Source organism: Balaenoptera musculus, chromosome 10, assembly GCF_009873245.2.
Source record: "Balaenoptera musculus isolate JJ_BM4_2016_0621 chromosome 10, mBalMus1.pri.v3, whole genome shotgun sequence".
In the NCBI taxonomy this organism is placed as follows: domain Eukaryota; kingdom Metazoa; phylum Chordata; class Mammalia; order Artiodactyla; family Balaenopteridae; genus Balaenoptera; species Balaenoptera musculus.
In genome coordinates, this window is record NC_045794.1 from 50,468,240 (window position 1) to 50,493,460 (window position 25,221).

Sequence of the window (25,221 nt, forward strand, 5' to 3'; positions counted from 1 at the left end):
CCATTCTAGCCAAAAGTATCTGATGTGCTCAAGGAGACAGTTGAAATATGGAATTATACTTGCTATTGTTAATGATGAATTGTGCCTTGAGATATAAAAGCTAATGGAAACAAGAAGTCTCTGCTCTTAACAAGACAGTAAATGGGTTACTGCATGAAAAACACACAGAACAATGCCTGGCATATAATCAACACCATGTAACTGTTAGCTGTTATATTTTAAAATATTGCTTTTTCATCTTTATTGCCTTTATATTATATTTTAAATACTTAACATGTTTTTATAATTGTTAAATATATACTAGATGGATATTCAGTAGTATGGCTATATATCAATAAATGAACACGTATATTAAGGGTATATACTCAAAAAAACTGTCTTTAACTGATGGCTTGGAGCTGGCTACTCTAGAAACAGCTGTCCTACAGGAAGCAGTGGTGTCATCCTCCTGGTTGCCTTCCCTGAAGACACAGGTTCACCGCTAACTTCACCCTCAACTTCCCCTCCCTGTCCCAACCCACCAGGTATTCAGATAACCTGAGGACAGCATGAAAGGAATATCACAAATGTGGAAATCCCACTTTGAGTTAAATCCTTTGGTCAATTTTACAAAAGGCTCAGTATGAACATGGTATGCACTTGCCTGCCTCCTTTCTTGCCCAAGAAGAGGGACGACTTATTTTCCACTGGGGAAACAGAGAGCTGACATACTCCTCTGATCCCCACTATAAGCTACTGTATGACTTGATTTCCACCAAGTTTCTGACCAGGCTTCAAGGTATCACAGCAAGGATGAGGGAGCAGAATTAGAGTATCTGTTTTTAGGCATTTCATCCACAGAGCTTTCAGTCACCAGTTCATGTGATCTCACAGCAGCACAGTATGAGGCAGAAGAATAAATCCGCTGATGATGAAGCTAAGATGTGAAGAAACTTCGTGACAAGTCCTTCCTGGGCCCACGTTCTACTGCTGTCCACTTGGAATCATGCCCGTACAGCACAGTTAGTTGTTTGTTCTTAACATACGTCTCATTCTGACTAAATTATTCCAATATTTTGTTCCCTAATGAGAAAGATCTCTTATTCTCATATACGTAAAAGAGCACTGCTTCCTTCTCAGGATCTGATAATACTAAACACAGATTTCTTTGGTTCGATTCTTCCACTTTAGGAGACAATAAGATGTAGGATAAGTATGTTTGGTTTTTGTTTTTAAATGGCAATTTAGTGCCATATGTAAAAACACTATTAAATAAAAATTTCTGAGAGACGGGAAGTATAAAGTTGGTGATCGTTTTGGCTAAGTTGTGTGACGGTTTATTCTAGACTCAAAAATTAGCTCGGGAATGTTCTCCAACTATTATTCTATACATCAAAAGTTTCTCCTTAAATTAGTTTACAGTAGAAACACAAGTAATGGGAAATAATATTGAAATGCAGCTGCAAACTCCACTGTTAGAATAACAACAGATAATATTAATTGAGCATTTACTACATGCCAAACACTATTCTAAGCATTTTTCATATTTTAAAAAATTAATTAATTAATTTATTTTGGCTGTGTTGGGTCTTCGTTGCTGTGCATAGGCTTTCTCTAGTTGCAGCGAGCGGGGGCTACTTTCCGTTGCGGTGCACGGGCTTCTCATTGCAGTGGCTTCTCTTGTTGCGGAGCACAGGCTCTTGGCACGCAGGCTTCAGCAGTTGTGGCACGCGGGCTCAGTAGTTGTGGTTCGCGGGCTCTAGAGCACAGGCTCAGTAGTTGTGGCGCACGGGCTTAGTTGCTCTGCGCCATGTGGGATCTTCCCGGACCAGGGCTCGAACCCGTGTCCCGTGCATTGGCAGGCGGATTCTTAACCACTGCGCCACCAGGGAAGTCCCACTTTTCATATTTTTAACTCATTTAATTCTAATAATCTTATGAAGTAGGAACTATTACCCCCAATTAGCAGATGAGGAAACTGAGGCATCGAGAGGTCATCTAACTTTCACAAGGTAACGTCTAGTGGGTGGCACAGCTGGGATTCAAACTCAAGGCACTCATTATTGTTCAATCCGAAGGCTTTTTCTACTTGCCATGGTTTCAGGCAAACAATGGTCTTCAATAATTTAGCAAGAAAAAAATGGACTATAAGATGATGAACAATTTCATTTCCATTGTGTTCTTCACCTGAATCAGTAAGAGCTGTTATCCAGTTTCTGAGCCGACAGGGGAGACTGCTAAATAACTCCTAATTCAAAACAGAAATCCTAATGGAAATGAGAAAAATTTTAGCATCAAATTATATTGAAATTATACATCTCAACAGTAGGAGTTGTTCTTCTTTCATTTCATACTTTTCCAAGGAGATTTTCCTGCCATATTTCCCAGCTGCTAATGGATAAAGAGGCAGCATGTTACCAGTGTGTATAGGCTCGGAGGCCAGACTGCCTGGGTTGAACCCAAGCTCCACACTTTCCAGTTCTGTGCCTCGGTTTCCTCATTGGTAGAATAAAGATAAGAATAGTACATACTTATGTATGTATTATGAGGTTAAAGGAATTAATATTGGCAAAGCACTAAGATCAGTGCTGTGTCTGGCACATGAATGCCGGATATTGGGTTTTAAAAAAATAAGAAGAAGAAGAAAAGAAAATCTCAAGAGCTTATTGCTCTTGCCAATGTTCTTCCCACCTAAAGCTCTGGGGAAATCAGATTGCAAGTGAAACAAGGAGAAATTTCCATCTCAGCACCATTTATTTTCCTTTAGCCTTAAGATTTGCCACAGTGGGAAAATCTATTGAGGAACCAAGTTTGAGTTGCGTTCTCAGCAACTACGTACATCTTGGTCAAACCTGGTCTACAGAGTGAATCAACACCCACTGAGGAGGGAACTGTAAAGTTATTCTAACTGACATCAGCCTGAACAATTCCTAGTTGTAAAGTCATTCTTCTTAATCACTGGCAAGAGTTCTAATCCCTGGAACCAAGAGATAAGAGTTTTGAGAGAAACCACTGCACACCGGCTTCAAAAAATCTAAGTAGATAAATGGAAAGGTTATGTTTTTCTTGACATGCTCAGAACAAAGACCTTAGTTGAGAGGGAAAATTTAGAGTAATAAACACAATGAGAGAAATAAAAGGACGCTCCTATTGTTTTTTATAGCTGACATCATTGCAGGAAGCAGACAGCCAAATGTGGCCAAATGCCCCAGAAGGCCTGCCACTATGGAACCACGGGAAACCTTCATTTAATGTTCTGGGGGGGCTGACTGAGTCCTTCTTACAGAAAACAGATAAAAAGAACAGCAAATCTTCACTCCAGAGAGTTGAAAAAGCCCCTTCTCATTTCCTTTTTACCTCTCCCCACCCCAATTTGATCCTATTTGCCTGGAATTCCCACAGTGCTGCCCTATCCTCTGCTGAGAAAGATAATCGGCTTTCCTCTTCCCTGCTGATGAACTTGGCCGTGATGTGGACACAGCCATCTCCTGTTATTGTAATTAGACACTGAACTAACAGACACTGAAACCACATACTTTGATTTGTTTTGACTAAAACAACATAAGGGGGCTCTGAAGGAAATAAGACTTAGAATGCGTGTGTCCACAAGATTCGGCTTAAGCCAAAAATAATCTCTTTCAAAACAGGGAGTCAGATGTGGGGGGAGAATGTCCTGGTTATTGCCACAATGCCTTATCTCCCACCCGCACATCTTACATAAGATCATCTTAATACTAAGGTTATAAGATGCCCTTAAGAGTGAACTCTTTCTCCCTCCCCAGAGAAGCGATATACTATGGTCCTCTTTTTATTGCATTCCTAGAATGACTAGGTACCTGGGAACTGAAAAACAAAAGCTCTTGGAAAAGCTGTTTTCACTTGCGGGTGGCAATCAGTACAATAAATAAAGACTTCTTAACACCTTTCAAATTAAAGGAAAGAAAACCTAGTAATGGTGATTAGTTCCCACAAGTCATGATCAGGTGAATTAAAAAGGCTTCAGTAGGAGGAAGGCAGGAGGATGCCGGGGGAGAGGGTGTTGACCTCAACAAGCTTACAGCATCTTCCCTAAGGGAAGATTCTATGACAATGTCTTTCAGAAATGCTGGCATTCTAGATTCTCTTCTTTCCTAGCTATACACCCTATGTCCCCAAACAAATAATCAGAGGCATAGGAATGTGGAGAGGATTGCACATTGCCACGGAGTATCGATTTCCTACCTGCCTGACTGTGGGCTAAAGGTTCTTCAGACACCAACTACCCAACGCGATGCCGGCACAGGAAAAGTCCGCCCCCAACTTGTCACAGAAAACATCCTTCTCTCCTTCATAGTCACTTCATATCCGGAGATCTCAAAACTTCTCTTCCTTATTCCTTGAAAGAGAAATGTTTCTTTCTTTATTTCACTAATTATATCACTAAACTCTAAATTAAAAAGAAAAAACTAGATCCATTGCTGAGTATTTTTTAAGGGAGGATACAATCAGTAATTCACCATATCCCACTGCATTTCTTCAGGCTAACAAACTATAGCACAGAACACCTTGGAACTCTTTTGTTTGTATCCCTTTTAAGTTTTATGACTTCTCTCGAACGTGGCTTCTTCTGCTCCTGGCATTTTCCTTTATATGTAGATGGAACCTGAAATTAATTTGTATTTTCTTTCTTATAAGCAAGGCGCTGCTGTCAAGAGCTCACCCAAATACAGGAAACAACGCTCCTTCAGCAAATGCCTTGTGGAAGCTACGAGAAGCAAAACAGAGTGTATGTTATTTTATCCACCAAAATCTTTTTTGTTTTAAAACAAGAGGATTAATTTGACTCCTTTGGCTACACAATTACTTGTACTAATAGGATAAAATAATCCTCTATAAGTTGGCATGACTGACGGCTTAAAGCTGACAGGTACATACTGCTATATTTAAAATGGTTAACCAACAAGGACCTACCGTAGAGCACAGGGAACGCTGCTCAATATTCTGTAACAACCTCCAAGGGAAAAGAATTTGAAAAAGAATAGATACATGTATATGTATCACTGAATCACTTTGCTGTACACCGGAAACTAACACAACATTGCTAATCAACTATACTCCAATATAAAATAAAAAGTTTTAAAAAATTTAAAGTTGTCTTATAATCTTTATACCAATCAATAATTATCTGTAGTGATAAATAATCATCTCACTGCTACCCAACTACCCTATGTTATCAAATACAAAGTTAGGCTCCTGCTGAATTGAATTCCTTGTACATCACTGATCTTTCTTTCTTTCTTTTTTTTTTGGCCATGCTGCGTGGCATGCGGGATCTTAGTTCCCCTACCAGGGATCAAACCTGCGCCCCCTGCGGCGGAAGTGCGAAGTCTTAACCACTGGACTGCCAGGGAAGTCCCTCCTGTGTTTCTAACATATAAAAAAATTCCTGTGATAATTCCTCTTTTCATGGTGAATCTAATGTGATCTTACAGGAAACTTCAGGCTTTCTTCAATCTCCAAGATGAAGGTGATATTATACGTTAAAGAAGTCTTGTGGAAATATTTATTTTGACTGTACGAAGTTTGTTGGGGATGAAGAGGTCAAAAAGGAGGGAGAAATTCATCACATGTTTTCTGGAGAGAGTCCATGCATCTTCCTTTCACCATCCTTCATGCCTGTCAACTCTCTGTTTGCAAATGAAATAATGATGCCATTATTTATCCTGTTGCTGCATTTCTTGCTTATAATAGTATTTGCCATTTTTTCATCCTTATTTTTCTTGACCTCTCTGTGGCCCACAGCATTGCTACTTCTGCTCCTGACAGCTCCCCTCTCTTCTTGGAATTCCTTTGGGCTTGTAACTCCTGAATTCTAAGCCCCCCTAGACTTGCTCTGAGCTCCAATCCCTCAGCTCTAACTTCCTACAACACACTCCCCCCTGGAAAGTTAGCATCCCCAAAACTCAAGTCGCCATTTCCGCCCATCTCCTCACCTTGAACCTGTGCCTGCCCCAGGGGTCCACTTTCAAGGACCAGCACCCAGTGGCTGAAACCTGGCATCTCCCACTCTCCCCTGCCCCACATAGTTGGTCACCTGGTCACCTCAACAGTACCTCTCACATCATCTCTTCCGAGCCTGCCCCTTGCTCTAATCACTGCCTTATTTCGAGCTTTCATCATTTCTCACCCAGATTTCTGCACGAGCCAGGCTCCTAGGTGTCCCAGCCTCTAGGTGTGCTCCCCTGGTCTTCCAAGTCAGCCCCCCCACTGTCATGAGTCCATTATGCCCTTGTCTAAAGTCACGGGTTAAAATTCCAGCTTATTAGGGCATTCAATGGCCCTCACGTGTGACACCTGCTTGCTGCTCCTGTCTCATTCCCCTCCAAGTGACTACACGTGCTCCCAAACACGGAAAGACATGCCCCACGTACTCACAGGCCACCCTGTCTCCGCATTTGCACGTTCCCTCTGTCAGGAGCTCCCCTTTCTCTTATTTGCTTGGTTAATTCCGACAGCTCAAATGTCACTTCTCCAGGGAGCCTTCCCTCACCTGACCCAGCCTCTCCCCTCCACTGTTCCCCAAACCACCAGGGGCCAATCTGAGCTAGGCGTCCACACAACCTGGACTTTTTCTCTTTCTCCTAAAACTCACTCCACTGTAGTGCTGCTGCTTATCGACGCCTCCTCCCCTTCCCAACTCTGCTCGAGGGGGATGGGAACTGTACTGAGTTCATCTCCTCAGCCCCAAGGCCCAGCGTGCAGACTCAGACCTCAGCACACATTTGCCGCGTGAAGGAAGAGAATCACAGGGGGAAAGGGGGAGACCCACCTTACTTGTCTCCCGCGGATGTTTTCTTGCCCTGGGCCCTATGCTGTCACTGCCCTTTCCTCAGTGTCACCATATCTGAGTTAAGGGATGTCTTTAGATGGCAAAAATCACCGGCCTCTTTTAAGCAGTATATCCAGTGACCTCTGCTAGCAAAACTGTTCATTCAGCGTAGCAGCCAAAGTCGTGATAACGGCCTTGAGGTCCTGCCACTTTGCCTCACTCCTCTATAACCTTTCTGACAATGTCACCTGCAATCCAGGCTTTACTATGTCTGCTCCAGACGCACGGGCTTCCTGGCAGATTCTTTGAGAAACTGCAAGCCTGTTCCTGCCTCAGCGTTCTTACAGTTGCCTAGGATGTCCGAAGGCTCTTCCTCCCAACAGCTGCCCTTTCAGGTCTTTGCCCCAGTGTCACATTCTGACACCTCCTTTAACCACCCTGCGGCTCACGCTTCCTATTATTACTGCTTCCCTACTTTGTTTTTCTCCGTAGTGTTTATCTGCCTCGCTATATATTTGAATTGTTTGTCGCCGTCAAAGAACGCAAGCTCCCTGTAGGGAGGGATTGTTGTCTGTTTTATTCCCTGCCGAATCCTCAGTATCCAGTTCCTGGAACACAGCCCGCACTCAGTGAGTCACCTGGCACACTAGATTATGCTTTTCAAGCTTTTAGAAAGCAGCACAAACAACAACAATGAAACAGACAACCTAATTTTAAAATGGGCAAAGAGCCTGAACAGGCATTTCTTTAAAGGAGATATATCTGGCCAATAAGAAGCACATGAAAAGATGTTCAACATCGCTAATCATGGGAAATACATACCTACAATGAGGTACCACTTCACACTCATTAGGGCGGCTATTAATTTAGAAAAACAGAAATTAACAAGTGTTGGCAAAAATGTGCAGAAATTGGAACCCTTGTGTACTGCTGGCGGGAATGTAAAATGGTGCAGCTGTTGTGCAAAACAGCATGGTGGTTCCTCAAAATATTGAACAGAATTACCATATCACCCAACAATTCCACTCTGCGCGTATATTCAAAAGAATCAAAAGCAGGGACTCAAACAGGTATTCAAACACCCATGTTCATAGTGGTAATATTCACAATAGACAATGAAAGCAAGTGTCCATCGATGGATGAAGGGATAAACAAAATGGTATGTATGCACACAACAGAATATTATTCAGCCTTAAAAAGGAATAAGATTATGACGCATCCTACAATATGGATAATCTTTGAAGACATTATGGTAAGTGATATATGCCAACTACAAAAAGACAAATATTATATGATTCCACTTATAGGAGGTCCCTAGAGTAGTCAAATTCACTGGGACAGGAAATAGAATGGTAGTTGCCAGGGACGGGGGGCGGGGAGGGGAAGGGGGAGAGAAGGAAGGGGTAGTTAGTGTTTAATGGGTACAGAGTTGCAGTTTGGGAAGATGAAAAAGTTCAGGAGATGGATGATACTGATGGTTGCACAACAATATGAATGTATTTGATGCCACTGCACTATACACCTAAAAATGGTTAAAATGGTAACTTTTATTTTATGTATAATTTCCCACAATTCAAAGGAAAAAGGCAGCACAGCTCTTGCCTTAAACTCTAATAAGGAGCCTAATATGTAAGGCAGGTGGAAGTGAAGCTGCCGTGGCCAAGGCAGGCATGCAGGGGGAGAGGTGCCGGCTCTGCATGGCATGTCCTTGCTGCCTCCTAGTGGCTCATGGACCCCACAGAGGTTCAGAGCCATCACAAAGGAGGGCCCTGGCTCCATCCTAAAGGGCTTATGCGCTGGTTTCACTGTTCTTAAGGAAAGAAAGGTAAAAAGTTACTCCTGGTTCCACTTCTAGGAGGAACTTAGCAACAAGGGAAAACGCCATCACCCACAGGCCTTCAGCCAAATGTCAACACTGACTTAGTTTTACAGAAATCACTTTATATCCAGTGGCAGAGGACACCTGCCAGGGGAAAGAGCAACATTAAGTCACTGGCACCCATACCCAATTAACACTAATGTCTCACATTTTCTGAGCCCTTTTCCATAAAAACTCAATCCTCAAAATAAGTCCATCAAGTAGGTACAAAAGACATTGTGTGATCTCCAGTTTACAAATGAATGAAAACTCAGTGGGCATTATCCGCAGAGGATTACAGAAGTAGAACTGACTTTAGGGTAATAATCACTAGCATCGATCAAGGATTTATTAATGATGACACTGGCTCAAGACTTCACATGGACTGTTGGATTTCTTACTTGCAACTAGCCTCTTCCACTGTATTTGGTAGTTACCATTTTTTTTTTTTTTTGGTAGTTACCATTATTATTCTTCCTTTTTAGAGAAGAGAAAGGGTGAGGCTCAAAGAATAAATAACTATCCCCAAACTGAACAGCTTTAAGCAATGGACTGTTCTGAAACGTCTTACTCCAGAGCCCATGCACTTAACCAGTATTATTTTGTCCTGCCCATCTGGGTCCCTGACTCTCGCTTTTTGGGAGAGGCCTCATCAGTGCTTCCTTCAACCTTGAAAGCAAGTACAACTGATGAATCTCCATAGGTCACTGTGTTTTCTAACCCTAAGTTGAACTCATGCTAACAAAATAAATCACTACTCTTATTCCCTAAGCGCAAATGCAATAAGACACTATCACTTAGACTAAGAAGAGATTCCTAGATCCTTTACAATCCTATAAAAATTTACATACAAAAATATCCTAAGACCATTAGAATAAATAGTCACATCGGGGTCATCCCATTTAATGTCTCTTTTCTGTAGGACTAAATCTGCTGATGGACAGAGTGCTGATTATTCCCTATACTTTTCTGAGAGCTTCTTCAGAACCTTCCGAGGATGTCTGCTTTGTTCTCCAGAAATTGGAAAGAGGAGAAACGCTCTGTGGTTTGTCAACAGGGCATTCGGTCTGCAGGGCTGCCCCGTAGGGTGCAAGGGCTTTGGGCCAGTTGAAACGAATATTAATTTGGAAGAGCATCAAGCAAGGTTCCAAGTGGGCAACTCTAAGGGGCAGGTAAGGGGAGGAGAGGGGCAGAGTCGTGCTAGCAGGGCCGCAAGCCGATGGCTAGAGTTCCTCCCACTCCTTCTGCGAGGCTTCCAGGGACCATCTCCTTCACAAAAACCTTGAAGTGGCTTCTTGAAAACCACCAAACATATATACTAATTCTTGCAGCAAAACTCATACATGATATGGGTGTTTTCTTTACTTTAAAGGTTTAGAACCTAAACACCAGCTGTTCCATTTATTTGTTTGTTTACTTTGGCCATGCTGCTCGGCTTGCGGGATCCTAGTTCCCTAACCAGGGATGGAACCCGGGCCCCCAGCAGTGGAAGCTCGGAGTTCTAACCACTGGACCGCCAGGGAATTCAACACCAGCTCCTCCTAACTCCATGTGTCACCTTCGCTGTGACGGTGTGATACCCTGAGCACAGACCTGCCACTCCACTAACTCTGGGGACATGGCTTTTCTCTCTTCCATTCCGAACATCCCAGGACGGGGCCACAGCGTGCATGTTCCTCTCACCCGAGAACGGGGGATGAGGGAGGGTCTTACCGAGTTCTCCTTCAGCTGCAGCCCCTCCCCGTTGGGAAGTGAGGACCGTCTCTTAGCTGAGTTCCTGTTTGGGGTTGAGGTAATGGCCCCCGCTTTCTTCTTCACGGTGAGCACCTCACAGCTGGCTTGGTCTTCATTGTGTGTGCTCTTCCCGGCATTGATAACCCTGGAGGAGAAGCCAGAAAAGCCGGTCAGACAGAGTGGTGTCTGGAGAGCTGAGAGCCCGGTCCCTCAGGTCAGCCCAGGCAGGCTTCACAACTGGCACAGAACGAATGCCCTACTTAATGCACAGGACCTTACACGCTGGGTGGAATAAATGGATTTTTTTTTTTAATGTAATTCTACTAGCATATGTTAAAACATTTGCTAAAGCAATGTGCTGAGGTCAGCTCACCTTCGCAGGTGTCTGATAGACGTGATCAACCCCACCAATACATTTCTAGTCAAAACACTCGAGACAATCACTCTTTTTGCCAATTACATTGAAGACAGACGGCTGGCTCAGGGAATTCTGTTGCATTTCTCCAAGTGATAGAGCAAAACCACCATCAATCTTATCAAAGAACAAGGCAGTAATTTACAGCACACTGTAAAATCCAAGAGAACAGAGAACTATATTTCATGACCGCCATGACCACTTTTACTTTACACACGGAGAAGTGAATGGATCAAAGGTTTATTCTTTTAAAATTATCTTCACTCCTTTATCTTTTCTCATGTAGAATAACACTCCTCACATTGCATCATCACAACAGACTATAGGGCATGCTGATTTGTACGTCTGGCCCTATGATCTCATGGCCTGTTGATATTCTCTGGCCTAATTACTAATGGTTTGAGCACAGGAATGCTTCAGAAAAACATGCTACATCATTCATAGACCTTTTTCTGTATCAGGTGACTGCAGAATGAACTCTTGGGTTTTGGCACCATTTTCTTATTAAGTAATTAAGCGGCAGCTAAATTAGTTTTCCTGAAAGAGAGCTCTCCTTGATTTGCCATTGGCTGTGTTTTCTTTCCAAAATTTCAACAGTGTCACAGTAGGTGACAGAGTGAGTGTGGAGGATACAGACTCAGTGGAAAGGAAAGAAAGATGCTTTTTTTTTAAATAAGGTAAGATAGATGGAAATCCACTTTAAAAGTGTGGTATATACACCACTCAGGCTTGTTGTACTCCCTCCTAACAATTAATTAGAAAATGATCATTTTCAAATGACTTTTTATAAAGAATTCTAAATTCTGAAATAATTATAAACTCAGAGTAAACTGCAAAGATAGTATAGAGTCTCATGCACCCTTCACCCAACTTCCCCCAAAAGCAACATTTTATATCACTCAAGTACAATATCAAAACAAGCAACTGACACTGATCCAGCACTGACAACCAGACGGCAGACCTTATTCAGATGTCACCATTTTTTATATCAAATGGCTTTCAGTACTGAAAACTGTATACACGCTATAATCAAACAGGAAACAGAGAGCAAATTGAGATCTGAGTGCTGTAAGACTTCAGGGAGTGTGTTTTGAACAGTCTTCTACCAAACCTTGGGATTCTACGGAGGTGTTTCAGATGTTTTAACATTTACTTTAAATTTATTTTTTAAATGTATAAGCATTTTGGAAAAAAGTGCAATAATTTAAAAGTTGATTCCCATCTGTTACATGTGAACAAATACATGCTAGTCTATATATTTTGGGCAGTTTTGGCATAATAAGCCTTCTATCTTTTCTCTTTGACCAGTATCACTTGATTGGAAGAAGATCTGTTTAAAAAAATACCATTTGAGGGACTTCCCTGGTGGCGCAGTGGTTAAGAATCTGCCTGCCAATGCTGGGGACACGGGTTCAAGCCCTGGTCTGGGAGGATCCCACATGCCGCGGAGCAGATAGGCCCGTGTGCCACAACTACTGAGCCCGTGTGCCACAACTACTGAAGTCTGCGCGCTTAGAGCCCATGCTCCGCAACAAGAGAAGCCACCGCAACAAGAAGCCTGTGCACCGCATCCAAGAGTAGCCCTTGCTCGCCACAACTAGAGAAAGCCCGCGCACAGCAACAAAGACCCCAAAACAGCCAAAAATAAATGAATTAAAAAAAAAAAATTTGCAATTACTTATCTATATGTAATAGGAAAAAGATCATAAAAGTCATCTATTCTCTCCGCTATTTCAAATTTCTGTTCACTGAAACTGCTTTATCATTCTTCCTGAGTTTATTATAAATTTCAACTTAACCATATTTTTATAAACTAAAATCTTTAACTCATTTTACACACGACAGTTTTGTGTAAGATTCTTTTTTTTTTTTTAAAGTAGATTGTTGCTTACAGAATAGGAAGATCATTGTCCTCGTGGCGGGGGTCCCGCGTAGGAGGCGGGGGTCCCTGCTGATCTCTGTGAGGTCAAATCTGCCTCCACACCCTCTCAGGGATGAAGGGAGGAAAAGGTCAAGGTCTAGTTTTCGGCCCCACCTTCACTCTTTCTCCTCTAAGGAGGAGGCGTTTTCACAAGATTTAAGAATACAATGCTGAGAACCTACTGTAGAGCACAGGGAACTCTACTCAGTGCTCTGTGGTGACCTAAATGGGAAGGAAATCCAAAAAAGAGGGGATAGATGTATACGTATAGTTGATTCACTTTGCTGTACAGCAGAAACTAACAACACTGTAAAGCAACTGTACTCCAATAAAAAAAAATTTAAAAAGAATACAGTGCAATTCTTGACGACACGATGAAGACACACACTACCTGCATAAGACTATTAATACCACTACGCTTGCTGCCCAAGTTAAGTTAAGTTATCCCAAGTTCCACAGCCAGGAAGGAGCGCTGCTGGGATTCAGAGTGAGGCCTCCTTTGACCCCCAGCCCAACCTCTTCCTATTATACACGGGGATTTGCATCAGTCGGTGGGAGGACCAGCTGGGCTGTGTGGGGAAGCACGGAATACGCAGATTAGGCAAGCTCTGGTCCGTGCCTGAGAGAAAGGGGATTCTCTCCCTGCTTCTCTAGCTACTGGAGAAGGCACCCAGAGGAAGGATGAAGGATGGATGGTTCAGATCTGCCTGTCTCTAGAGGAGCCCACGTTTAGTCCAGGTGTTTGCAGCTGGAGCTCCTAATACAGAACATGCATTTGTCTGGAGTTTCCCTTTCACGTGGATTTTTGGAGAACCAAACCAGGCAGAGGAAGGAGATTTGAAATACCACCTGCCTCTTCTCTGTCACTGATAGTGACTTCCAAGCAACATGTTTGGGGCGGATGGTTTGCTGGATGATGATGTTACACCCCCGTGGTCACCCACTAACATCTTCCCTAGGGAAAGCCAAAGTGGAGGCTCGGCTAGGAAAACAAGTTCGTGACAACCGTCCCCTCCACAGTGTCCTCTGAACAAGATCTGAGCTTCTATTTCTGGAACTTGGCATCACCCTGACCATTGGGACCTAAAAAAAAAACCTGACTAAAGCATAAGTTTAACAAAAAAAGCATCACTGATCTCCAATAGCTACATGCCAGGCTGACTCATCTGCCACTGCTATTTTCCAACAGTCAACAAAGCTACTATAATTACATAAATCACGAATCACTGTCCCCTGAATGTGCTGTACATCTCCTATCTCTCTTGGTGGATATTAAATTCCAAAGTTGACCTAACTTCAGCAAGAGACCCTAGAAACTTTATTTTATGCATGAGAAACCCAGGGCCCAGGAATACTGTGTCTTACACAAGGTCACACAGCTAAATACAGCAGAGTCCCAGCTCTTTCTGCTTCAGCTCTCAGTTGTTTTATTTTTCTATTGTGTGTCTATTCTTATCGGCACTTGGTTGAGAAGGCTGTCCAGCAATGACTCATCAAAGCCAGGGAACTGTGAAGAACAATCAAGGGTGGACTTCCTTTGCCATTTCAAGCAAATACAGCTTGTGAACGACACTGACGAAATATCAAAAAGTCAGAAACGTCAACCTAGAGGGAAGACAGCAGCCCCAAACCTGGAAGCCTGTTTGGTCAGATATCTGATTACTATCCAGATGATAGTCATTTTAATTAAAGCCATTGCCTTTTTAAAACACACAACTGCTATCCAATATTTCATATTATTTCAAATTCCTGACTCAGTACAGCTTTAGTAGAAAGACCTGATTCTTCTCAATTTATTTTGGCTTTAAAAAGCTTGACCTCTATCAACTTAAATACTTCATTTTGTTCTTCAAAGGCAAATGCTTTGTTTACTAAATATAAATAAAACCTCCAATTCCTCTAAAAGTAAAATGAGAAAAACTGTTTCCGAGTTCAGAAGCATCATTCTGTCAATAGGTTCAATATTTTTTTTTTATGTGAGCAACTATAACAGTAGCTACATTCCCTTCTTATCATAGGCTCCAGCAAAAAGTCAGCACTATCTTGAGATCAAGAGGAATGACTTCAAGATGTCCTTTCTTTAAGCAATACCCCCCATGATGCTTATCTTGAAGACTTAAAGACAAAACGTTGGTGGACCATGAATCATCATCTCTTTGGTGTCATTATTTTCCAATTTCCTACAAAAGGGGAGAACATCTTCCTTGAAATTAAACTGGAAGTAATAAAGCACAAGGGTTAAGACAATGGGCTATCTCCCCAGAACATAGCACATAGCAGGTGCTCAACAAACGTCTGCTGAATGAATGAAACCAGACAGAAATCAACTCTGCTACTTCCTAGATGTAGAGTAATAACAGTATCTTACACTTGTTGAGAACTAATCATGTGCCAGGGACTGCTGTTAGCATTTTACATGTAGTAATTAACTCATGTAATCCTCTGTGGACTCTACGAGTTGGCCACCACTGTTCTCCTCTTTTTAAAGTCACAACTACTGGACAACAGAGTGTTTGGTCAAGTTGCTTAACTTCTGCAAACCTCAGTTTCTTAGTAGTACTTCCCAGATTAAATTCTGGGAGTTGCTAAAATGTATGTGTTCGGGAGAGGGGATATTAGTCATCTAAATTAAAGAATTGGGAAATTCTGAAGTTAGGGTTAAAATTCAAGTGGGAGAATTGTGAGACAATGAAGGGGAAGGTTAACTACTATGTCTTCAATATGGAAAGTTTACATCCAGTTCTTCCTTCCCTTAAAAGATCAGGATATGTTTGCCCTAGGAGAGAGACACGTGACAAAGTTAAATTCAATTATGGACTGCATTAATCTACCAGCCTACCCTCAGTTGGACCGAAACACCTAGTGTTTTTTTCCCCTTGTAAAAACAGGTAAACACAGAATTTTAAGGTCTTGGAAGTCCAAAATCCTATGCATGTATCAGATACAACTGGAAGCTATGACCTGAACACCAGGCGTGAATGTGACCATGAGATTTGTAGCAGTAGAAGACCCTATTTAAAAAGAGCAAGTGATTCATTCTGTGCTACTATCACACACGTGGGAAACCTGTTCTCCTTCTTTCTGTTTGTAAAATATTCTAGTCACAAATTTTTAAAAAATCAACTCCACCTGAATTTCAGCAGAAAAATCCTGGTTTTAATGGCAACTGTTAAATTATCAAGTTACCTGCCTTCTCATCTGCTCAAAACCTTGACCTTAAGGACATTCACCTGATAATATAACACACAGAGCAGGTTCCTATCACTAAATTCAGACGAGTAACTCTTCTCAAGTAGTGAGCCCCTGTCACAACAGCCACTGGTCCAGAGAACTGACAATGGAAACATTTTCAAAAGGATTTACAGGACAGTCAATCCACAAAGGATAGTCACAGTTGATAATGTTTTGGAAGGATTCCCACGTGTCACAAGGGTCAAGTCATGCATTACCAACCCCTCCCCCTTGGCACCGCGAGGTACTCAGCAGAAGAACCAACAGAGACAATGGTCAGGTAGACCAAGTTCAAACTTGCCGTCTGTTCTCGGGCACAGTAAGTTTACTTTCTGCCTCTAAAACGGGGATGAAAACTGTCACTTCCGATAGAATTAAATGCCCTAGCATAACAGGTATTTAACAGTACACAGTGAGTACTCAATATTATTACTTAATAATAATATATCCAACACAAGCCAGCTGCCTCTTGTGTTGGGCCCAGAGGACTTTATCAATTTCTGTGAGTTTGAGGGGAACCTCTTCTTCCCTCTTCTTTCTGTCAGTGTCCCTCTGTCAGCCTCAAGGTCACAGGGTCGCATCCAGGCAGCCAGAGCCTACAAGAGGCACGGCATGACACTTCCCTGAACACGGCCCTTGAGCAAGGCCACCGGCTCCTCTGAGCCCTCTTCTCAAAGTGGTTGCAACACACAAGCCACCCATGTGACAGTGTTCTGTACACGGGAAAGCGCCACACGGTTGGGAACGTGCTACTTCTAGGTTCCCACCCAGATCTGCCCAACGAGGCCATCTCTCCCCAGGCTCCTGGTCTCAGCAGCTCAGGTCCCAGACCCACAGAAAAAGACCAAAGAGAGAATTTGGTTGGGTTTGATCTTTTTTTTTTTTTTTTTTTTGGTATTATTCTATTGCTTTGTTTTTAAAGGAAATAAAAGCCTGGACAGTTTAGACTAAAAAGTTTACACGAAGTGTTAATACCGCTAAACAGCCAGTAATCACACTGAGTAAGAAGGAGCAAGCATTTTAGAAAGGCCATCAGGTGAACTGAGCTGCTGCTGATTCATATACAAGTGAGAAACAGACAGCAAAGGGCTGTAGGGGGAAGGGTGGGAAAGCAATTCTTTACGGGAGACCAAATACAGCGATCAATTATTAAAATTCTCTTTCCTACGTAACCCCGCAGGCGATGTTTCATGTGATTCTCTCAAGTGGTTACTGACCACCCAGACAGGCTGGAACAGAAGGACAACTTAATTCCTAGCTCCAAGGGCGTTCATAACCTCTCATTCTTGGTGTACTAGAAAACCAGGGCTCTGACTAGGAACAAAAGCCTTCGCTAACAGCCGGAATATCCATCAAGAATGGATGTTCCTAATGGATGTTCTCCCAGATGGTTTCAGCCACCTCCGGGGAGGAGGCGGAACAGGAGGTCACCCCAGCCCATTCAGTTAACGGCCCGGTGGGTGTCACCAGGGAGGAGAAAGGATGGAAAGCCATGGAACTCTCTGTGGTGTCTGGCTTTCACACCTTGGAAGATGGCTAAGCACCAACAGGTGGAGGAGGCAGAGTGTCAAGACGGCAGGATGAACACAGGCTGAAAACAGAGCACACACATGCAAGGCCTTCTCCCATCAGGCAGCCTTGCACGCTCTGGTTCCCAGGCCCTGTCCGTGGCTAATGAAGAGATGTGACCAATCGGGGGCTGCTAACTGGGGTCTCAAGGGCCACATCCAGCCGACAGACAGGTTGGTATTTTAGAAGTTGTGCCCACAAGGTATTTCTTTAGAAGGTGAATTTGTAGTTGCCCATATTGAAAAACCAGGGGCTTCCCTGGTGGTGCAGTGGTTAAGAGTCCGCCTGCCAATGCAGGGGACACGGGTTCGAGCCCTGGTCCGGGAAGATCCCACATGCCGCAGAGCAACTAAGCCCGTGCGCCACAACTACTGAGCCTGTGCTCTAGAGCACTCGAGCTACCACTACTGAGCCTACGTGCCACAACTACTGAGCCCACGTGCCACAACTACTGAGCCCACATGCCACAACTACTGAAACCTGTGCGCCTAGAGCCCAGGTTCCACAAAAGAGAAGCCACTACAATGAGAAGCCCGCACACCGCAACGAAGAGTAGCCCCCGCTCACCACAACTAGAGAAAGCCTGCACGCAGCAACGAAGACCCAATGCAGCCATTAATTAATTAATTAATTAAAAGGAAAACTGGGATATTTATATTAAAAATCTTAGTTTTCTCATTTCTCTTGGAAAATAATACCGTCAGCAACACCTGTCACACTCTTGGGTGACAACGATCAGAGATGCGGCATTCCTCGCTAGCTCACCCCAGACCTCACTCTGTCCACTTCTGCCATTAAGTCACGAGCTGGCCCCAAAGGCACTGGATTCTGCAACCCTGTAATCAGATCTCTGCAACTTCATAAGTAAACCAAGAAAGTTATTAGATACGTAGTACAACTTGATTGAAATAATTACTTTAAAATATTGTGTAGCCAAGACGGGTAAAACAAGAAGACTAGGGCATGGCTTCTACCCCCAGGGAGCCCATAGTCATCTACAGAGTAGAGACACCTTCCTATAAATAACTGAGTTGTTCCGACGGATGCCATACCCAAGATATATGTCACAAGAGACCTGAAAATGCAGAGGAGGAGACAATTCTGCAAAAGAAGAGTCATGGAAAGTGTCACAGCTGAGGTGGCACCTGAGCTCAGCCTCATGGAATAAAGGAGGAAATCAAGAATCAGAGAAAAAGCAAGGCAAGGCCCTCCAGGCATAGGAATAACCTCTGAAAACAGAGTGATGTGAACTTTATAAAGAGGGGTGGGTGTGACTTAAGTATAGGCTTGGCGAGGGAGCTACATCAGAACTAGACCATGAAATTCTATAGGAACTTTACCCTATAGAGCCTATGACCCATGGGAAGAATCTAAGATGCTTTAAAGAAGGATCCGATATGATAAAAACTGTTTAGGAAAATAACAGTAGTGGCCTGATGGAGGATGGATTACAGAGGATAAATGACAAAAGTGAAGAGACCAGCTAGGGTCTTTTATAACAGTCCAGGTGACAAAGAGGTCATGAATCAAGCAGTGGCTCTGGATGGAAGCGAACAGAAGGTTTCAGAGCAGGTGAAAGAACTGAGAATTCCTAGTTAAGACCTGCTGGACATGGGTAGTGGAGGAGAGAGGAGCAAAGACGACGCTGCCCAGGTGTCCACTGGCAGGGTGAGCAAATGCAGGACTCGGATTACGAAGGGAGATGAGAAGGTGAAACAAGGCTTGGGGTGGGGAGTTCTGGAGGAGATAATGAAATTGGTTTTAGGAGAGTGAACAGAAAGTTCTTGGTACCAGAAATTACAAAAGGCAGTGGCAGCCAACTTCAGCTTAACTAGGGGTTGGCAAACTATGGCTTGTGGGTGAAATTCGGGCCACTGCTTGGTTTTGTATGGCCCCCAAGCCGAGAACGTTTATTACATTTTTAAGTAGTTGGGAAAAAAAATCAAAAGAATATTATGTGACATGTGAAAATTACATGAAATTCACATTTCCATGTCCATAAATAAAGTTTTATTGGAACACAGCCACATTCATTCATTTATGTATTGTTTATTGTGGGCCTCCAGGTACAATGGCAGTTAGTAGTTTCCACAGAGACTGTCTGCCCGCCAAGCCTATAGTATTTACGACCTATACCTTTACAGAAAATGTGCTGAGCCCTGAAATAAACTATTAGACTGAATGCTCTGAAATTGTTTTTATAGGTCAAAAACAGTCCAATACTGACAATTTCATATCACTACATGTAATATATAAGTGAAGCAAAGAAAGAGATGTAGGTTTGGATAGAATTTAATGTGCATCTTGGTGTTACTTGTAATGTTAGCTTTGGATATACTTCGCTGCTAGCATTTGGGGGCCATCGTCAGCTCCTAGCTCCCTCACCCATGTAATTAGATAACTGAAGATTAAAAAATGAACACCATAGATCAAAAGAAGATATAGTATTGTCCCAAAGATCTTCCTACATAAATATCAATGTTTTCTTCTTCACATTGGTTGTTTAGAAACGAACTTTTAATATAGTAAAGGTAAAAACCAGAAAGCTGCCATTGGGCATTTCCTTTCAATTAGTCTCTGGGTCCTCTTAGCAAAACCATTGATAACACCAAAGACCAACTTCCACATTTAAATCAGGAAGTCTGCACTCTGTCAGATGCTGGAGCAATTCCCATACAAGGCCACAGTGCAGCTCTGTGGGGGTCAAGTGAAATCAAAATAAAGGCCTACCTAAAAAAGGATTTCGAGTTTGGAAGTTTTGCATTACATAGAACAGAAAAATAACTTTTTTGCGGGTTTAGAACATTGCTATTTGCACATAGCTGTTAGCTCCTGTTGGCAATTAAAAAAAAAAAAAAGCAATGTGCTTGAGGCCACTACACTGCTAAAGATAAGGTGATCTTTATTTATTTGACCAGATGTATCAGTCCTATCAGCAATGTTAGAGAAATGTATTTTTCATGACAAAGTGAAAGTCGATTTGAAGCGTGTAACCTAAAAAAAGCGAACTTTAAAAAGCCAGAAACTAATGAAATGAAACCAAAAGATAAAAGGACGCTAATCTCAACAGACATCAAATAAAATACATAAATTTTTAATCAGCAGTTTCCTCAAAAACCCAGATACAATCTTGGTTTTTTCCCTTGCTCTGGGATAAAGAAAGTTCTGGGCCACCTAGGGCTCTGGTATTTTCCTTTTTAACCTTAAAGCAACACAAGACGAATCATTTTATACAGAAGAGGACTGTTTGGTGGTAAGAACACTCTAAATTGGGATTTCTGAGTTCCTGCTTTAGAAAAGATCTTTAAAAATGTGCTCTGTCCTTCATTGGAGAGGTGAAGGCCACTCGTCTACTTTCCTCAAACACGCCGGCTGTGCCCCTAAACACACAACAGAGCAGGATGCACCTGGTGGGGTGCAGGCAAGCAGATTTCTGCTGGAAATTTGGGGGGCAGTTGGGTAAAAGCCCTTAAGAGCAGAGAGACTCTGGAACCAGATTCCCCAGGTCTAAAGGCTGTGTCAGCCAGAAAGTAGCTGCAGGACTTTCAGTAAGCTACTTTATCTCCCTGTGCCTCTGTTTCTTATCAGTAAGACACGGGCAATGACTAGTACTTTCCTCACAGGGTACTTGTCTGACTGTTGCAAAACAGAACCGTTTAAAGTCCTTTCCATCTAACAGCTGAGTGAATGCTTGTAACCCTAAACACTAGAGAGGTTTGGCATGATCCTGATTTTATTGACCCCACCAGTATCATATGGAAAAAGATTCAGTTAAACGTCCTAGACGAGCCATTCTGGCATTTTCTCAGAGTCACTGAGGTTTTAAACGATGTATTATGTTCACACAAGCGATGCTCTTGTAATTAGTTGCACAACAGCCTATAAATAGAACACAGGTATTGCAAGAAGGAATTGTGACATATCATATGGTTTCAGCACTCCAACATTTTTTTTTTTCTGAGCAAGTACGTTATTACTACAAATGTACATTAAGAACAATAATTACTTTTCCCCTCATTACTTCAGTCGTTGTTTTTAAAAAACACATTTATTTTAACTAAAAATAATCTGCTTTGGAAAATCTTCACCCTTGTGTTAACGAACCTGTAGAGAAAGTCTGTTTTGTTTCCAGATTAAAGCCTGAACAACAATAAAATAGTCCTCTGAAAGCTGATTTTTATCTGATCCAACATTTCTACCTTTGTGCCCAGACCCATGACAAAGCTCAGTTAACAAACCAAGCCTCCCTAATTTATAAGGAAAAGAACATGCTAGTTTAACCCTTGAGGCCCTAGAAGGGCCAAATCTGGGTTCCATTTTAGGAAAACTGATCTCCCCACCCTCAAAAAGCTAGAAAGTACCACGAGACTTTGCTATGGCCTTGAAGGAGACAAAGGCACTGACAAGAATGTCAACTGTTTAAAACTGGATGCCCAATACCACCCATTATTTCAATTAGTTAAAGACAGATATGCTTCCTAATGCTGGATGTTGATTTTGGTTATGTTTTCCCACATCTCAAGTCACACAGCAGGGAGTAGGCACTCAATAAGTTAGTTGAATGAACAAAGGAACTCATATTCTCTCCATAACATCAATGGGGGCACTAGAATAATGAATGAGTTCTAAGCCTGCCTATTTGTTTCTAAAAGCTTAAAATATTTTTACCGGGGCGGGGGGGAGGCGAATTCCCTGGCAGTCCAGTGGTTATTAACGGACTCTGCACTTTCAATGCCGAGGGCATGGGTTTGATCCCTGCTTGGGGAAATAAGATCCCTCAAGCTGCAGGGCACAGTCAAAAAATATATATATGTTTTTTTCATGAGGGTGTCCCCTCAAATCAATTCAAGGAAAATATATCTATGTTCCAAAGAAAAAAATTATTTACTTATGAGTGCTCATGAGAGCAAGACATGTAAAGTGAGCCCCAAACATCTCCAGCAGAGAAGTGGTTGATAAACCAGAGCACCTAGGGCACCTCTAGGTAGAATCTTAATCTGAGCTCTACTGCTGGTCTCCCCTCATAACCAAGTGATTGCTGTGATGAGAAAATCTTTTGAGAAAAACAACTTTTGCTTTTCTGAGTTGCTGCTTAGGCATTTTACAGTATGGTAACCCTGCTCACATCCAGAGTCTGGACATTCAGATGAGGACTTGAGTTTAGGATGCCCATCGTTAAGTTCCCACTTTGCTTGTCCCAGGGCAGTTTTGAAATTAACCACTTAGAGTTAAGCCCAAGGAAAGTGGATATACGAGTGGATATATGTATATGCGTAACTGATTCACTGTGCTGTATACCCGAAACTAACACAACATTGTAAATCAACTCCACCCCAATAAAAATGTTTTAAACAGTCAGTTCCTCCACCCCAACCACTGTATGAGTACAGTTGGCCCTCCTTATCTGCGGATGTGAAACCTACAAATACTGAGGATAGGCTGTATTCACTGTACAACGTCATTTTATATCAGGGACTTGAGCATCCACAGAGCCTGGAATCCGTGGAGGGTCCTGGAACGAATCCCCCAGGGACATCCAGGAGTGACTGTCATAGATGCTTGCTACCTTGCTCTAGCTCCTGCTTGCTGCTGACCTGGGACAGAGAGCTGCCCTTCCCCCGGCTCATGGAACCCCCTCGATTCTGGAATCTGTAAATTACTAATCTTGTGACTGTACTTCCTTTGTATGGGTGTATTAAAACTGTGTCTTCCATCAAAACGACCCGTGGGTTTCACTTCCCCAAAATGGGAGTTGGATGCTGAGGGAGCCACTGGCCACCCCTGTGTGAGTGGCTTTTGCCACCTCTTTCAGCTGGTCACAATCTGCATATTCTTTCTTTCTTTCTTCCTTTCTCTCTTTCTCTCTCTTTCTTTCTTTCTGGCTGCTTTGGGTCTTCGTTGCTGTGCGCGGTTTTCTCTAGTTGCAGTGAGCGGGGTCCACTCTTCGTTGCGGTGTGCAGGCTTCTCATTGCAGTGGCTTCTCTTGTTGCGGAGCGCGGGCTCTAGGCACGCGGGCTTCAGTAGTTGCGGCACGTGGGCTCTAGAGTGCAGGCTCAGTCGTTGTGGTGCACGGGCTCAGCTGCTCCGGGGTATGTGGGATCTTCCCGCACCAGGGATCAAACCCGTGTCCCCTGCATTGGCAGGTGGATTCTTAACCACTGCGCCACCAGGGAAGCCCAATCTGCATATTCTTAATTCAGTACACTAGCTCAGCTTCTCAGCTCACTCGCTCTGTTAACAGGGACAGCCTCCACCAAGGTGGCCTTGGCCAGGATGGCCGCGCAGGAAGGAAATTCCAGAGGCCCAAGGGGGAGCCGGAAGCAGCAGAAAGGCAATTCTGACACTATCAGAAGCTGCCCAGCAATGCAATGAGTTACGTCAGAAAGTAGGAATCCCCTTCACTGGAAACGTCCAAAAGCTGGTTGATCACCTTTCAGGGGTACTCTGAGGATCTCTGCTTGAAAGGGAATTTCTAAGAATTCTTTTCGACTGTTGAGTCTGTATCTGCCCCTGTCCCCACCTCCAGTTAATGGGAAATCTTAAACTGCTTTTTGAGCCAAAATTAATTTATTATGGAACATGGTTTACAGCCATTCTAAGATAATCCTCTGATACCTAGTAAACCATATTTGACATATAGCAAGTCTCTATACGATAGGAATGTGATTAACTCAAACTTCCTATCCCCACTGGCCCTTATGTGGGGATAAGCAAGTGAGCCTCAAAGGCTGCTGTTCCCTGGGACTCCCATTTGGTTTTTCTTCCTACCAAGCTTGCTCTGGGAGATCTCTATTCCCAAGGCTCCCCTGAAGATGGAAACAGTAAGCACTGCCATATTCGTATCTACAGTACTGACCTCTGGGGTGTCTGACGTGCATTTCTGAATGCCTTCAGGATATCTGCATCTTGCATACATTCAAGCTGACCAAACCTGCATGAATTTTCTCCTTCTTTCTGCTGCCTACCTCTGTCTCAAATACCATCCTTGTGGTGTTCCTGTCTTAGTGGACCAAGAATTCCGAAGAATGTCCCTGTCCTCCTAGCTTCTTACTCTCACCCACATCTAGTCCCTCAGCCTGTAGATTCTACCTCACAGCTATGACTTAGATCCCCCAACTCCCATGCCTGGTTCAGGCCCTCATAGCAACCTCTGGGCACCACTGCAGAAACCTCCCAACCGGTTGGCCCTCCCCCAATAAATCCTGTAGAGCATGCCAAGACTTATAGTTCTCAACCATGAATATGGCCATGGCTCTCCCATGTTCCAGGTCCTTCAAATGGACTCTGAAGATTTCAGGGTAAAATATAAACTCCTTAGTTTGCCACACAAGGGTCTGCATGGTCTGGCCCCATCCATATCCTCAGCTTTCCCATCTGCTCTCCTCACATCTTATTCTCAGCCATAAAAACCATCCTGTGGCTTACAGAAAGCAGTGTTGTTGCATGCCACAATTTCCTCCCACATGCCTTCTCCTCCACCTGGAATGATCTATCTTCCTTCTGTCTGACAAATCCCCACCCCACCCCCGGCCTTCAACACTCAGTTTAAGGACCACATCATCCTAAGGCTGCTTCACATGCATTTCTTTATTGTAGTTCTTAAACACTGCAATGTAGCCATTAAGTAGTGCAGTGGTTAAAATAAAGGAAATTACCAGAAACTTGGGCTAGTTTCCTAGCTCTGCCACTTACTAGTTGTGTGACTT

General features: G+C 43.1%; 1 protein-coding gene across 3 annotated transcripts in view; it reads right to left on the reverse strand.

Annotated features, from left to right (window-relative positions):
* PPM1H (protein phosphatase, Mg2+/Mn2+ dependent 1H) overlaps window positions 1-25,221 on the reverse strand; it is a 271,159-nt gene that overhangs the window by 168,192 nt on the left and 77,746 nt on the right. For all 3 annotated transcript variants that reach the window (XM_036865628.1, XM_036865627.1, XM_036865629.1), the window contains exon 2: window positions 10,359-10,524. In XM_036865628.1, coding sequence (XP_036721523.1) covers window positions 10,359-10,524 — 166 coding nt within the window. The remainder of the gene's footprint in view (window positions 1-10,358; window positions 10,525-25,221) is intronic.